This window comes from Protopterus annectens, chromosome 2.part1, assembly GCF_019279795.1.
Source record: "Protopterus annectens isolate FY-2018-M chromosome 2.part1, PAN1.0, whole genome shotgun sequence".
NCBI classification, from domain to species: Eukaryota; Metazoa; Chordata; order Ceratodontiformes; family Protopteridae; genus Protopterus; species Protopterus annectens.
Window position 1 is genome coordinate 1,550,954,008 of NC_056729.1, and position 17,429 is coordinate 1,550,971,436.

General features: G+C 38.5%; 1 protein-coding gene across 1 annotated transcript in view; it reads left to right on the forward strand.

Moving 5' to 3' along the window:
• The window catches only part of NT5C3A (5'-nucleotidase, cytosolic IIIA), a 177,871-nt gene that overhangs the window by 44,292 nt on the left and 116,150 nt on the right, over window positions 1-17,429 (forward strand). The window contains exon 4 of the mRNA XM_044063001.1: window positions 14,456-14,541. Coding sequence (XP_043918936.1) covers window positions 14,456-14,541 — 86 coding nt within the window. The remainder of the gene's footprint in view (window positions 1-14,455; window positions 14,542-17,429) is intronic.

Below are 17,429 nucleotides of genomic sequence, written 5' to 3' on the forward strand. Positions count from 1 at the left end.
CACACATGCAAGCACAAACTCATACTTTTGCAATGGTCATATATGCACATGCTAAGGACAGCTTCATTTGAAATTATGACATGAAAACTGATCTTCACATTTTAGTATTACCTTCCCCTTCTACATCTTCTAACAATACATTACTATTATGACACTGATGCTTGAGAGGCAAGGAGGGTTGTTTGACAAATTTTATTAAAAAAAGTATATATCTCTAGTACCACAGGGAAGTAAATACTGTGGGAAGAAATAGCCAGGGAATTGTTATGGCTAGGCTTGTATAGCCTCTAGGGCTGATAACCTAGTACCAACCTATGAACCCTAGACAACAGGGTTACTGATTTCTAGTTGATATGATAAAGTATCAATATACAGTTCTGAAATTGAGAATATTTAATTGAAATGCCATTTACAAAATTAAAAGATGGGGACAACAGCTAACAAGAACTAGTTAAGAATAAGTCTTCAGGGATTTAAAGTTCCTGTGCTTTGTGCGATGCATTGTGCAGCACTTAATTAGATAACATGCCTGAGTTAGGACAGACAAACTACCACAAGTCAGATTTTGAATGAACCTGATAAAGGTAATTTTCTTTTAGGTAATCCAGCTACTGAAATACTTAAAAACATTTCCTTGAAAATGTTAGAAATTCATAATTCATACCTTGATTTGTGCTACCTACTGCTACTTTTCCAGAGCAAGTGTTCAGTTTGTAAAATTAATTTGTACAATGAACAAGTACTTTTATAGGAACTTCACTCCCCACAAAAAAACATAAACATGGTAAAATAGACCAAGCATTTGCTTGCTATTCATTCTGCAGGTAGCTAGTTAAATGCACTCATTTGAAGGATTGCAGTCTGTGTTCATTGTTATGATCACTGCTGAAGTAGCCGTAGAAATTTCTTCTGTGCAGACTAGCCATTGTACACTGATAGAGAGCTTTTCATCACAGTCTCACTCTACAGATATTTTATGTCAGACCAAAGTTATATGGCACACAAGCTGAACAGGACCAGGACAGACCCTTGTGAATGGAAATTGAATTAGGGAGTCTTTCAGGAACTGGTTTATCTGTGGGGAACACCTCAAATAGATCCTTTCAACTTCACTCACAACAATCAGTTTGCAAACTTCTGCCCCAGGACTCCATACAAGAAGACCAGTCTTTCTCTTTTCCTTGGACAGGAATATTCCTTTATGCTTTTCTACACTTTCCACTAATATTTAGGGTCATTCTGAAGATTCAGAAAGACTCTCTAAATATCAAGGTGGTGACTCCCTTCTAGCTCATGCAGCAGTGGTTCTCTCTTCTTTTGGAAATGGCCAGGGGCAATTCCCACAAGCTTCTTTACAGACTGGACCTACTCAAACAAGATAAATGCAATTAACTGTAGCCAGGTATTATGGACAAAGACTATACAGTGGAATAATGTGTGCATTATTTGTCCACAATACTTGACTACATTTTATTTATGTAACAGAAAGGAAGTATGCATTACAAAAGTCTATCAAAACCACCCAAGTATTCCATTTTCACAAAATCAGCTTGTGAAACCTATGGCACTCCTAACTATAATCCTGTATTCCAAAAGGATGTGTGTGTGTGTGTGTGTGTGTGTGTGTGTGTGTGTGTGTGTGTGTGTGTGTGTGTGTGTGTGTGTGTGTGTGTGTGTGTGTGTGTGTGTGTGTGTGTTTGTGTGTGTGTGTGTGTGTGTGTGTGTGTGTGTGTGTGTGTAGCAGTACTCTAAATTGAACATGTGCTTCGCAGTTTGTGTGTGTGTGTGTTTGTGTGTGTGTGTGTGTGTGTGTGTGTGTGTGTGTGTGTGTGTGTGTGTGTGTGTGTGTGTGTGTGTGTGTGTGTGTGTGTGTGTGTGTGTGTGTGTAGCAGTACTCTAAATTGAACATGTGCTTCGCAGTGTGTGTGTGTGTGTGTGTGTGTGTGTGTGTGTGTGTGTGTGTGTGTGTGTGTGTGTGTGTGTGTAGCAGTACTCTAAATTGAACATGTGCTTCGCACCTGAGATCTCTAGATAGGGCTCCACAAGTTCATATACAGAGTTTGTTAATGTGGGCTGGTGAAGTCCTGCATCTAATTACAAAAGTGGATTTGTACTTGACTCACTGAAATAATTCAGCATTGTACATTTACAAAGCTTACCAAAGTACAAAGTCAAATCACCTACTTTTTGTGAGGTGGGAAGCTCCACCTTTTTGTAGAACTAGGTACTTCAGGCAGTAGCTGTGGGAAGACAAATGTTACATTACCTGCTTCCGCATACAGGTGGAGCTGTATTGAAGAGTTCAATCTTTATGAGCAGCATGCCAGGGGATCATGTGCATGTGTGGATTTGCGTGGTGCAAGATGTCCTCCAAACATCTCAAGTGACTGTTCAGTTTAACATAGTGTTAAAAATGGATTGAATGCCCACATCCCTGATAATTTTTGTAGATGGAGTGAATGCAGGCATGATGGCAGTGGTGGCTGTCACATCTGTATTCACCAGACCATCCTATAGTTGAAGCTGTTGTGCTGGATGGCCTCATGGTCAAGAAGCTTCATCTGTATGTCAGACCTTATATTGCAGACAGTGTCCTTGTCTGTAATTCCATTTCCTACATACAGATGCAGCCATTGTACATGAGGCCTTGGCTGGACTTTGAGGCCCCACTGAGTCCTTATGCAATTTTTTTCACTATGCTTAGACCTAGGTAGTGAGGTTTATTAAAAGAATGTTAGTAAATTTCATTACTTTGCTTGGCCATGGCAGACCCCATTCACTTCAGTACCTTGACACTATAAGGCATTGAACTGGTAGAATCCTGCCTCCCAGAATAATGGGGCAGGCTGAGTTATATTGTTTGGTGTAGCAAAAGCAAGGATGGAAGAGACTGCTTGCTGCAACCATTAGCTCATCTTTTTTATTTTCTTACATTGTAGGAAAAAAAAAGAAAAAATAATTACTCATTTAGTTGTCAAAATATTAAAAAGTAAAACAAAAAAAAAATTTCTACTAGTATCACTGCTTTCTGGAGTTGGATGGGTACATAGTTTGGGAAAGAGACACCTAACAAAAGCTCAAAGCCATGAATGAAAAGAGCAAAAATGCCACATACAGGAAATGTAACAATGGACCGATACTGCTTCAAGTATTGCTACAGTATGTAATGCAGTTTTGATCACAAACTGTTCTTTAAGTAATTAAATAACTAATTGTGGAAAAGCTTCATGGGTCAAGTTAAGTGTCCCTAATCTCTATCTTACTCACAGGCCAGAAAACTGAGATCCTTGATCTAAACTAACTAAAAATAAACTAAAAAAAAAAACTAGGCCCCAATCCATATGTTACCAGATGGGTAGCAAACTGGGTCACTGATAAAACCCACCTAGTCAAAATAGAGGAAGCCGCCTCAAGTAGTAGACCCATAACAAGTGATGTACCCCAGGGGAATGGTCTTTGGGCCTCTGCTGTTTGGGATATACTTCTCAGAGGTGCAGGCCAAATCTAGTGGGCTATGGCTGACCATGTTTGCAGATGACTGCAAGCTAGGTGCTGTCATCAATTTCCCTAGTGATTTGGATATCCTCCAAGAGGATCTCACCCAAACAGATGACTGGTGCCAGAAACATGGCCTCAAAGTGAATACCAAAAAAATGAACCATCATCTCTTTTGGGTAGAATGATATCCACACAAATTATCACATTGATAATAAGGCACTAAGCATGCAATCAGTCATGAGGGACTTAGTAACCCAGGTTTATAGCAAACTGACGTTTGACCACCGTATTGCATCCATTGTACAGAAATCTTTCTACATCGCCCAGCTCATTAGTAAGGGTATCTCATCCAGGGGACAAGGTGGTCATAACATCCCTGTATTCTTCCCTTATAAGACTGATTATTGAATACAATGCCCCTTTTGTCATGTACCTCACAAAGCACATGCAGCAGCTGGAGAGACCACAGAGATTCCTCACCCAGAGAATCCAGGACTCAAACATCTACTCTACACAGATAGGCTAAAAGCCCTGTCCTGCTACCTAGTCTCCTACAGACTCCTCAGAGATGAACTCTGTCTGGTATACAAAGCAATCTCAGACCCCGCCCTGATGGGACTGCTGCATATCAGCAAGTCAAGCTCTACTCGAATAACCTGCACGTGAGACCTCAACCTGGTGTGTGACATCAATAAGACTTGTTGGCCGGACAGATTCATGTCCCAGAGACTCCCCTTTTGTGGAATAAACTCTCTCTGATGTAAAGCAGAGTACCTCATTAAACCTTTTTAAGCGCAACCTGGATAACTGGATGGGGAACAGAAAATACACCCTTGGAATTTCACCTATGTCCCTGCTGGACAGTGGCATAGGGTGCTGACTTGTTGAAACATGGCCTAAATTCTTGGCTAGGCTTGTAAGGGCCTGAGAGCCAATAGCCTAGTAACTTCCTATGATCCTGTAACTAAACTAAAAAAATTAACACATTTTAACAATTTTCATTAAACCATTGAAGTACATAAAGTGAATAAGCTGCTATTATTGTTGCTACAAAAAAGAAATTTGTCAGGGTTGGAACACATATCCACTTTTGAGTCCCTACATTTAAGAAGACCGATGCAAATTACCTAAAACACAAGTCGGTAAATCAGATAATTAACATTCCTCTTTAAAGTCAGTAGGAAACCCTACTCTTAATATAAAAAAGATGAAAACATGCTTAGTGGAATATGTGGTGGTCTGGTTTGTGTGAAACATGTAAGATGTTGCACTGTAGGATTAGGGAACTTGGTTTATGACTTCTGGCCTTGGCAATCATCATAAAACCTGTTCCCTAATTCATGAAATCTGTTATACAAGATATTCATTGCACACCAGCCTCCCGTGTATTTGTGTATATACTGACATGTGTGCATATATGTAATATACTCATGCCATACACAGTCAAAAGAATATATTCATAATATACAGCACATTTAATATGTATAGATCTGCAGAGTGATATCTATGCATATACCTAATTAAACATGTTATCAGCACACTGATGGTGAGTAGCATTGTTGCCTCACAGCAAGAGGTTCTATACTTTGGTTCTTGCCTGTGCAGAGTCTACATGTCCCTCCAGTGTTCATCTTTCTTTTCTCCAGGTAATCCAGGTTCTTCATACATCTCAAAGGCATGGAAGGCAGATTGGTGACTCTAAATTGTTGGTAGATGTGAGTTTGATATGGAAGGAAGGCCTGGCAATTTGAATTATTTCCCTACTTTTCTAGTAAATGGATGGTGGTAGCTCCTAGTTAACTTTGTAGTCTTATATGTGCATTTGTACATGTATAACACTGTGTGTGTCTGTGTGTGTCAGTGTCTGTCTGTCTGTGTCTGTCTGTGTGTGTGTCTGTGTGTGTCTGTATGTTTGTGTGTGTGTCTGTGTGTGCCTGTCCGTGTGTGTGCCTGTCTGTCCGTGTGTGTGCCTGTCTGTCCGTGTGTGTGCCTGTCTGTCTGTGTGTCTGTCTGTGTGTCTGTCTGTCTGTGTGTGGGTCTATATATATATATATATATATATATATATATATATATATATATATATATATATATATATATATATATATATATATATATATATATATATATATATATATATATATATATATATATATATATATATATATATATATATATATATATATATATATATATATATATATATATATATATATATATATATATATATATATATATATATATATATATATATATATATATATATATATATATATATATATATATATACACATATATATATATATATATATATATATATATATATATATATATATATATATATATATATATATATATATATATATATATATATATATATATATACATACATATATATATATATATATATATATATATACATACATATATATATATATAAATATATATATATATATATATATATATATATATATATAAATATATATATATATATATACACATATATATCTATATATATATATATATATATATATATATATATATATATATATATATAATACATGTGTGTGTGTGTATATATATATATATATATATATATATATATATATATATATATATATATATATATATATATATATATATGGTTTACTATCAAATTGTCGATCCCGTTTTGTGCGCGCGCATTGCCCGAACGCGAACTGCGAGCGCCACAACACCGGCGCCAGATGTGCGAACAGCTAAACCTCGCCCCCATCCGACCCATGGTAGCATGGGTGTGGAGGTGTTGCGCGGCCAGTAATGTCGATCGTCGGAGTTTCGCGGTTTCGGTTCGCTAGCGAAATGGTTTCAGTGTTTCGGTTCGCGCAAACGCGTCGATTGGGGTCGCCGTTCGCACGGAGTGCATTCGCACATTTTATAGTAAACCATATATATATATATATATATATATATATATATATATATATATATATATAGATATAGATATAGATATATATGTATATATATATGTGTGTGTATATATATATATATATATATATATATATATATATATATATATATAGATATATATATATATAGATATAGATATATATATAGATATATATAGATATAGATATATGTATATATGTATGTATATGTATATATATATATATATATATATATGCGCACATGCACATACATACATATATTGAATGCATGTGTGTGTGTGTGTATATACATTTTATATGTGTGTATGTATGTGTGTATACATATATATATATATATATATATATATATATATATATATATATATATATATATATATATATATATATATATATATATATATATATATATATATATATATATATATATATATATATATATATATATATATATATATATATATATATATATATATATATATATAAACACACACACACACACAGTGGATATAAAATTTGCATACACCCCTGTTTAAGTGCCAGGTTTTTGTGATATAAACAAATGAGACCACAACAAATCATTTCAAAACTTTTCCCATCTTTAATGTGACCTATAACCTGTACATTTCAATTAGAAACAAATCTGTTAGGGGAAAAAAATATAAAAAATAAAAAATGCACAATAAGCCGGTTGTGTAAGTGTGCACACCATTAAACTAATACTTTGTTCATAGGTAGGTACTAGGCTATCTGCCCGAGGGCATTTTTAAGCCTAGCTACAGTGTGTCGGCTTTCGCCGCCCCATTGATTAATTATCTGAGTCTTTGTCAAGCAGAGCCAATGAAGTGATACCAGGGGTGTATTTTCTTTTACCCATTCTCTCGTCAAGGCTTCTCTTGAAGAGTGATAGTGAGGGGCTGTGCCTAATGTAGTTAGGAATTTTCTTCCAAAGCATGGGGAGTCTCTGTGACAGGAATCTATCCCATCAGAATGTTCTATTTATTGTTGTGGCGAGGTTTAGCTCACTAGAGCACGTGGCTCACAGTGACTTGGATTTCTTTAGGTGGAGCATGTCCATCAATTCTAAGTTGGACATGGCTTTGTAAGTCGAGCAGAGATCACCTCTGAGTAAGCGATATGCCACTGAGTACAGCTGGAGTTTTTTCAGTCGGGCTGCATAGGACATATGTTTGAGGCCAGTAATCCTCTTGATGAGGTGCATTTGTGGTCTTTCCAGCAGTTGGAATTATCTTGTGAGGTGCATCCCAAATGGGGCATTGTACTCTTATGATGGGTCTAGTGACGAGTAGAGGGGCACTATAACCTCTTTATTTCTAGATGCAAACCTCTTAGTAATTAGATGAGCCACATAGAAGGATTTCCTAACTACTCTGGCGATATGATTGTCAAAGGAGAGATTACTATCTACCTGGGTCCCCGGATCTCTTATTACCTCTTCTGTATTAAGGGGGCTGCCACCTATGTGGTAATTCGTGGGTGTTTTGTTTTTCCCAAACGGGATGACTATGTATTTTTTGGCATTTAGCTTGAGGCCATCACTTTGACACCAGATGTCTCTCAGTAAGGCCTTTTTGAGCGATGTCCGTGTCAGCCAGAGAGTTAGTTATGGCTCCCAGTTTGCAGTCATCGTCGAACTTGGGTAGCCATAGTCCTCCTGTGTTTGCCTGTACTTATGAGAAATATATGCCAAACAGTAGGGGTCCCAGAACCAAGCCTTACGGGACACAACTTGTGACTGGTTTAGGGTCAGACCTGGAGCCTGCTATTCTTACCGTGTGAGTTCTATCTGTAAGCCAGTTGGCAACCCATTTTGTGACATAGAGGTTTATGTTCAGGCTGGTGAGTTTTTCTATAATACCCGAGTGAGGAATGGTGTCGAACACCTTGGCGAATTCAAAGTAGGCTGTGTGAACCACCTTTTCCTCGTCTGTGGCCTTGGTGACTGTCTCGTAGAAGTCAACCAGGTTTAGTAGGCATGATTTACCCTTAACAAAGCCGAACTGGGTCGGGTCAAGTGTTTGGAGGTTCCCAATGTCTTTGTTAATGAGTTCCATGATGATGCGCTCCATAGCCTTGCAGACCAGGCTAGTCAGGCTTATAGGACGATAGTTACCAGGGTCAGTTGTGGCCCCTCCTTTGTGTAGCGGAATGACCATTGCTGTGCACCATTCTGTGGGTACATAGCCTGTGGAGAGGCTGAGGTTGAACAGCATGTTTAGGTGGGGGTTTAGTTTGTTCTGTAGTTCGTGCAAGATGCAGCCTGGGACACCATCTGGCCCCATTGATGCTGTGTTTTTGGCTTTTGAAAGGGCTGTTTTCACCTGTGCTTCTGTGATTTCCAGGATGCTACACTTTTCTGGTATTGTTGTGGGCACTTTTGAAGGTGAGAGGGAGGTGAAGTTTGCACTGAATCTATCTGCCAGGATGTTGGCAATATCAGTAGGTTCAGTATATTTTTGTGCTATTTTGCACTAGCTCAGAGCCTATCTTGCAAGTTGCCACTTAGATTCTTGACATAGCTAATGAAGGTTTTGGGGTTATCTTTTGAATCCTTGGCTATTTTTCTTTCGAAATTAGCCTTGGATGATTTTATGAGGGATCTTAGTTTCTTACTGATACTGATCAGGGATGTCTGTCCTTGGGATTTGCTTTTTTTCTGAACTAGTTTCCTCCTTCTGTTGTATAACATGTTTATGGCAGGGGCCCACCAGACTGGTTTCCTTCTCTTAGGGAGTGAGTCTTGGGATGGCACGATCCATGCATCCTTGTGGGTACTCATAGAGTGCAATTGTAAAGGATTCTGCATCTTAGGCAGTGTTATCCTTTAGCGTGGGGGCTGTGAAACATACCACCTCTGCCTTAAGTAAGGTGAAGTTTGTTTTAGAAAAGTTTTTCACTGTGGTTTCCTTGGTTGGGTGTGGTTGTGGGGTGTGGACATCCAGGGTGATTAGTTTATGGTCTGATCTAACCAGTGACAGGTTGACCTCCAGTATGGAAAACCTGTCGTCCATGTTGGTGATGACCAGGTCCAATATGTTGTGGCCTCTGATAGGGGAGTTTACCAGATGATCCAGGGCATTTGAGTTAAATTCCAGGAAGCGCTGAGCCTGGGAGTTTGTACTCAAGTAGTTTTCCCAGTTAATGGTAGGGTAATTGAAATTGCCCAATATCAGGGCATTCGGTAGGACCTTCATGTTTTCCAGTGTCTCCAGAAAGGTGGAGTGGTGGTCCTGGGTCATGGAGGGTGATCTGTAGCAGGCCACAATTTGCATTGCAGATTTGCCCGATGTTAGTTGCACATGAATGATCTCAGAGGTATCATGCTGCGCCACTGACCTGGAGGTGTGAGTATCCTTTATGACTATGGATATACCCCTCCCCTTTTGTGTTTCGGTCCGTGTTCTGTGGCCAAAATGTGTGGTATGAGTTGTAGCCCAGTAGTGCTGGAGTGCTCTCTGGAGCCTTGAACCAGGCTTCAGTTACTGCACAGATGTCGACATCCTCCATACTTAGGAGTGCTTCGAGCGCATGCATTTTGAGATTTAAACTCCTGGCGTTGAGTAGCATAACCCTCATTTTTTTACTTGTGCTGTTTACGATGGTGGGTTTGAATTTTGAGTCTTGCCTAAAAAAGGCACTATGGGAGCAGCAAGAGCCTTGGCCAGTGTTCGAAAGCCAAGGGGTGACAGGTGCAAGCCATCTCTTGCGAAGCAACACGGCTTGTCGAGCATGTCATCCCAGGCTGACAGACAATGGATCCCTTTGAATGACACCAGAAGCTTAGCCAATTTTTAATTTGATCATTTTTTCTTTATACTGAGGTATCATTCTTGGTGAGGTCAGGATGCTACTCAGGGTCAGGGTCATACCCGCCTGGGCTACATGATCAGAGAGCTCTTCCATGTCTCTTTTCATGTAGTCCAGGGAGGTACATTTCAGGTCATTCACACCAACATGAACAATGACAGAGTCATATTTGTACTTGTTTTGGAGCGACCTGAGTGCTTGTGTTATGTGGCGGATTCTGGCTCCCAATAGGCAGCTAACAGTAACCTTCTCCAAGCACCTTTTGATTTAATTACAACATTTTGTCTTCTTGGGTACACACTTGCCATCAATTAGAGACTCTGATTAACCCCAAATAAAGTTCAGCTGTCCTAGTAGGATTTTCCTAATGTTTACCTTAGTTGCCTGCTACAGCAAAAGCCATGGTTTGGGGAGAGCTTACAAAGCATCAAAAGGATCTTGTTGTTGAAAAGTATCAGTCAGGAGAAGGGAGCAAACAAATTTCCACAGCATTGGATATACCATGGAACACAGTGAAAACAGTCATCAAAAAAGTGGAGAAAATATGAGACAACAGTGATGTTGCAAAGAACTGGACGTCCCTCCAAAATTGATTGAAAGACGAGACAAAAACTTGTTAGGGAGGCTGCCAAGAGCCTACAGCAACACTGAAGGAGCTGCATGAATTTCTGGCAAGTACATGCTGTGTACTACATGTGACAATAATCACCCATATTCTCCATATGTCTGTACTGTGGGATAGGGTTGCAAGACTGAAGCCTTTTCTTACACAGAAAAACATCCAGGCCTGGTTAATTTGCTAAACAATACACCAAGTCTCCCAGAAGCATGTGGAAAAATGTGTTATGGTGTAATGAGACCAAGGTTGAACTTTTTGGCCACAATTCCAAAAAGTACGTTTGGTGCAAAAACAACACTTTGTATCACCAAAAGAACACCATCCTCACAGTGAAGCATATTAATGGCAGTATCATGCTTTTGGGTTACTTTTCTTCAGCTGGAACAGGGGCTTTAGTCAAGGTGGAGGGAATTATGAGCAGTTCTAGATAACTTTTGGCCCAAAACCTTCAGGCATCTGCTAGAAAGATGAAGATGGTCACCTTTCAACATGACAATGACCCCAAGTATGCATCCAAATCTACAAAAGAATGGCTTCACCAGAAGAAAATTAAAGTTTTGGAATGGCCAGCCAGAGCTCAGACCTAAATCCAATAGAAAATCTGTGGGGTGACCTGAAGAGGGCTGTGCACAAGAGATGCCCTCACAATCTGACAGATTTGGAGCACTTTTGCAAGGAAGAGTTGGCAAATATTGCCAAGTCAAGATGTTCCGTGCTGATAGGCTGCAGTCCACTTGTATTCTTGGCCTCTTCTCATTCTATTACCTTTCCCTCTCTTAATTATTTGCTCCTTACCTTGATTCACTTGCCAGTTTTCTCCAATAAATTCCTGCCCCCTGCCTTTTATGAAGTGCTTATAGGTTCATAGGTCATTATTAAGCTAACCGCCCCGGAGACCTATTTAAACCTTATCCATACTCTTCAAATATAGCTGACAAATTTTGATACCTTAGGGTTATAGAAAGTGTAACCTGCAATACCCACATAAAAAAAGCTATCGAAAGACATAAAATCTTAGGTTTTGTGTTATGAAAATTAATGCAGTTAATTCATTTAAGAATTTGAAGAAAACATGTATGTGTTTGGGGTCTGAACATTGTAATGAAGTTAACTTTATCTCCCTGCCCAATCTAGCTCTGAATATGCAGATTGTGCATAGTTAAAATATCTTTCATAGAAAGTCTTTCTGGTTGCTGTTAATTCTGACAAGATTTTCACGGTTGCATGTCGTGTTGTATAAGCCACCTGTTTTGTATCCCTCAGTGATAGTGTCACTAAAAACAAATATAATTTCTGTAGTGTCTCAACGTTTTCAATTGCAAATATTCTTTGTAAACTATCAAAATGATGGAAAGCATCACCTGCATCTGTTAGATGTTTACAGACTACTTGGGTCCTAGTCAAGGATTAATGATTTCAGAAAATATGATCAGCTATTGCATCTTTAAAGAACAGGAAGTCAGGCCTATCATTCAGTAAACAGATTTTTTCGAAATGACCAGCAATACTGTATTGCCCTTTGATGTGACAAAATATAGTAAAACTATTTAAGGCATGAAAAATAATTTCACTAGGGTACTAGTCCCATCGGCAACATATTTTGTAAATGTTTCTGCATAAGATAACTGCCATACGGACTAATGCCTATACTTTCACAAAGTATTATAAACTAGATGTGAAGTCCAGAGATAGGGCAGGTTTTGGCACATCTGTGTGTCAGGAGATTTCTAACTGTCCTCTTTCCATGAATAAAGTGTTACTGCCATAGAATCTGTCCAGATGTTATGACTTGACTTCTGCATGACTCTCCCTGAATGAGATTGTACTGCTGTGTTTAAGAACAGGCGCTATACAATTAGATCTTTAAAGAGACTTCACTTTAGTAGTAAAACTACCCTGTCTCCATCCTCCTAATAAAAAGTATATATCATGCTTTTATTTCTTTTTTAGTACTTCCACACTGTTGTAACACTTTTTTTTTGTTATAATCACATTTTAGTAGTTTTAAAGGAATAGCCTACCGACTACAGTTAATTTCTTATGAGCATCTTGCATACCTCTCAACCTCTGAGACTGAGAAATCTGGACAAAGACATATATAATGGGGGGACAAAGGCCCAAGAATAGTAACAATTTTTAAATATTGCTCTTAAAAACCTAGAAAGTTGATAGAATAACTGATTTTGCATTAGCATGAATTTTCTGAAGAGTATGAAGTCTTTAACTCAAATGTCTGTCATTATTTTCTACTTCAATCGTCAATGATTTGCCAATAATTTACCAGAAATCCAAATTGTATGATTAGCAGACCAAAAATATGAGTCAAAAATCTGGACATTCTGCGAAAATCTGTAAAGTTCAGAGCTATAACTTATGGGGCTGAAAAACTTGTAACTTGCATGTGAATCTCTCACAAAAAGTAAGGTCCAAAGGAATGCTAGCATGAAATCAGAGATGGTGGTCTTAGGGACTGAGACACAACTGGAAAAAGTTATGGCCAGGAATTGAAGACTTATAAGTTGGGTAACAAATGGTAAGGTGTACTGGTGTGGGGACTTCATATAAGATCTACTCCTCTAGTTAGTATGTAAGTATTCATGCACACATCTGTGCTGTTTTTCCCAGTTTAGTAGCTTACATACGTGAGGTGTTAACTGGTCAGTTTAATCAGGATTTTGCATCAGATTTGAGCATGGTTCTCAGTTCCTTTAGTGATCACTCTGAGTTAGCAGAGGCCTTTTAACAACTTTCTGTGAGATATGTCTGTCATCCACTTCTTTACTTTAGGGCACACTGAACATTTATAAATGCAAAGTAAGAATTCTCTGCATCTGCCTGCTATTGAGTGTAACCACCTAACTACTGATTAGCCCTATAATTTGGGGGAATACCCTTGAATGTAAGGAATGTGGGGGTAGTTGTCAGAATACCTGGCAGTATCCTGAACAGCCACATTTTGCCCTTCATGGATCTTAGCTTTCTGTGAACTCCAGTGTAATGCTGTTCATGTTGACACAAGAAATCCATAGGAAGTACAATTCCCCAATGCCCTTTAAACTCTTATTGCAAAATACAGAAAAGCAGGAGAAAGACACCAGATTCTTTTTTTTTTTTGGGGGGGGGGCATACCTGTTTAGAGCAGCAGCCCAGCTGGTCACTGGAAAATGTCTGGCTGGCACTCCCGTAGCAGGAAAAACAAGTTACAGGATGCTTGAATTTCAGAGCATACAGTTCTAAAACTGTGGAACTTATGCTCAACATTATTGCAAGAGACAGCTACCATTTGAAAGTTGGAACAGTGTATGTTTGCATTGCTTTGACTATCAATTTCAAAGTTGCACTAGTGTTCTTTTTATTCATATTTGTCATATGTTAATGTTTCTTTATTATGTGATGTTGACTGTCTAAACCTAGAATTTTATAAAAGAACTACTGTCTATTTAAAGCCAGCATTCATACATTGTGCAATAAGCATGATACAGTATATTCAGTCAATGCATCCATCCAGAATAATTCTGAAACAGATGTTTTTGTTGATGACATATGGCATTAGAAAAATAACATGGTTATATTTGTTTATTTTCAGTTGCATAAGTTGAAAGAAAAATACTACGCCATTGAAATAGACCCTCATCTCACCATTGCAGAGAAATACCCGTATATGGTTGAATGGTAAGTTGAAGTAGACTTTACAATTATCAGACATGGAGTATGGACAGAGATCCACACTTGGAAAATGTCCCAACAGGTAACAGATGTGGCTGTTGTAACAAGAGATAGACTTCACAGGAACTTGATAGCTTGTTGTAGTAATATTTTACAATCTATATTTAGTCATATTCTCCCTTTTGCGTGGTTACCTTTTCCTCCAGTGTTTCAAATGCTTGCCTTTTGTGTACAAGTTCCTCAGTTCATATGGTAGCAAGAATTGATTGTCCACAGATGCAATCATATGCAACATACATATTTTTATATCTTTTTTTTTTTTCCCAGAAGAGGTGCAGACTTTGATAATGATAAGCCGAAGTTTGTCTCAGATCCTAATATGTCCTTTACTTGTTTGTGTTTTCTCTCTCCCTCCATGATCTTCCTTAGTTCCCTTTGCAGATGCTTGTACATTGTTGCTCTGCTTGTTTTTGTCTCTCTATGGTCTGTTTTCGCACACATTGCAGATATTCAAACATTGTTGCATGCTAGACCCATTACCCCTTGAGGGTTATTACCCATGTTCACTGCCTTTCTTTTGTAGTCTAACTCCACATAGATGTCGCCTATTGTTAAGTAGCAGAGTACTATGCGACTGTGTGGTAGGCTGCATGTGCCAATACGGGACCTCCGTTGCATGTTAGAACATGTACAGTTTCTCTAAATTATATTACTTTCACTCATAACAAATGTCTGTTTTTGACTTTTGACCACTACATTCCTAAAAATATTGCTTAGATTCATTCAGGAACAAGGAGACTGAAAGCATTGTGCTCACTTATACTGCAAAATAAATGTCAGTAACTAGGGAAATATGTGTTTTGTCAGGAGAGCAGTCCCCCTTCACTCTTAACTTCCCTGTGACTGTATACTAACTCTAGTGTTACTCATTGTTGAGGGTAGAAGAATGCTCTGTTTGTCAGTAAAGTATACAGCTGTTGCAAGAAAGACAAAATTAACACCTCATAGCCCCTGCATTAAAGAGTGGAATGGTCCCTGGACATGTATGCATAACCTCAGGTGCAGGGAATAAGTGAATCCCACTCCAGAGGACAAAGAGTAATCCATAAATATCGTTAAGTCAGAATGCTTTGTTGTTGGGGTCCTGACTGACCTGTAACATTCTGGTTAAAGTTGTCAGGATGTCCTAACTTTGCTGCCATACATCAATTCATGTACTGCATAACTACAAGCAACTCGCATGTTAAGCAGCAAATACAAGTACCATTTAAACATGCACACAGCAGTCGAAAGTGATGCAGGAAAGGATGTTCATGAAGAAAGCAATTAAGCTGTACTGCAGTATTTCAGAGAACCAAGCCACAGGTTTTGAATACAGCAGTGAGAATATTTAGTATTTGACCTGGCTGTACAAAAACTACAGCCAAAGACCACACAACTGTTTAACTTGCCATGCTTCACAGATATACTGCTGACAGTACTGTCCACTTTTGGTACAGTTAAATGTAACAGCGGGATCAGAATCAGTTCATTTTTTTGAGCAGTTTGTGGTGGAAGGAGGGAGTGTGTTCTGTTTTCTGAGTGCAGCTGAATGAGGCAAGAGGTTCAAGAAGCACTACAAGCCAAAGACCCCCATCTCTTTATAGAGAATTTTTCAGTGGTAAGTGGAAAGTTTGCACATTTCATGGTTTCACTCCTGATGGGACTGCATTTTGGGAATAGTTAGACAACACAAGAGTGCAGGATTCATCCAGAACCAGTGCCAAATAAACTCTTTGCTAAGAATTTTCCTGAACGAAGGGTGAAGGCTGTACATGTCATAGAGTCGGGTGTGTATTAGAAAACCGAATGTGTAAGTGATCGAACACCTAAACATTGATCTTCTAATATCGAACCGCATAATGTCGAATGTCCCAGGGAAACACATCTCTCTGCCACAACACAAAAAACATTACTTTACATCTAAATTAAGTGAGGGGCCTTACCCCCCCACACACCCCCGACATGGGGGGCTGTGCCCCCCACACCCCCCTAACTAAATATACCAAGTCTGAGATCTCTCAGCAGTAGGGAAATAGCAAACTCCAGCGAACGGCCAAGGGAAATCTTTCCCTGCATTAAATCGGCTGTTCACCATATATTGCTTTCGATATTAGATCGATGTTTAGGTGTTCGATCACCTAAACATTTGGTCTGCTAATATAGACCCATAGAGTCACCTAGTTTCTGCCATGACATTGTATTTGCCTTTTGGTACATTTAGATGAGGAAAGTGGGTGAAAGAAGCAATCCAAGTTTAGGACACCTCGCTTTTTGCTAAAATTTTGTAGAGCAACTTGAAGATTGAACACTACAGGGTCAGTCGAACATATTACTTCAGTCTTTGAGTACTGTTAAATAAAGAGAACATTAAATCTGGAGTTAATTCTTTTTATTTAGGACTTTCACATCTGCATCAGTTTTTGTGCTAGACATTGCAGAATAAAGTCTGACAGTTTTTTCTGCAATATGGCAGAAAATATGCACTTTTGCTGCAGTTTAGATTGTGAACTGTGTGTGTTTCTTTGTGCAAGTGTGTGTTTCTGTGTGTGCACATGTGTGTTTGCGTGTCTGTAGTGTTGCCTGTGTAGGTTGTATGTACATTAGAGTAAATTCTGCATCTTGTAAATTGATCTACTTTATTCAGGCTTTTCTCTGATAGTCAAAAATGGTTTCCAACTATAGAACCCCATGTTTGATGAAAATAAATCCAATGAAATGTTGAAAAAGGATGTTATGATTTGGGCTCAGCCTGTAGTTTACTGAACTAGAAAATGAAACTATGTCCTTGCAGTTGCACTGTGACTTACTGGAGAGGCAAAGGTTATTTCACTAGAGATTTCAGAAGATGATCT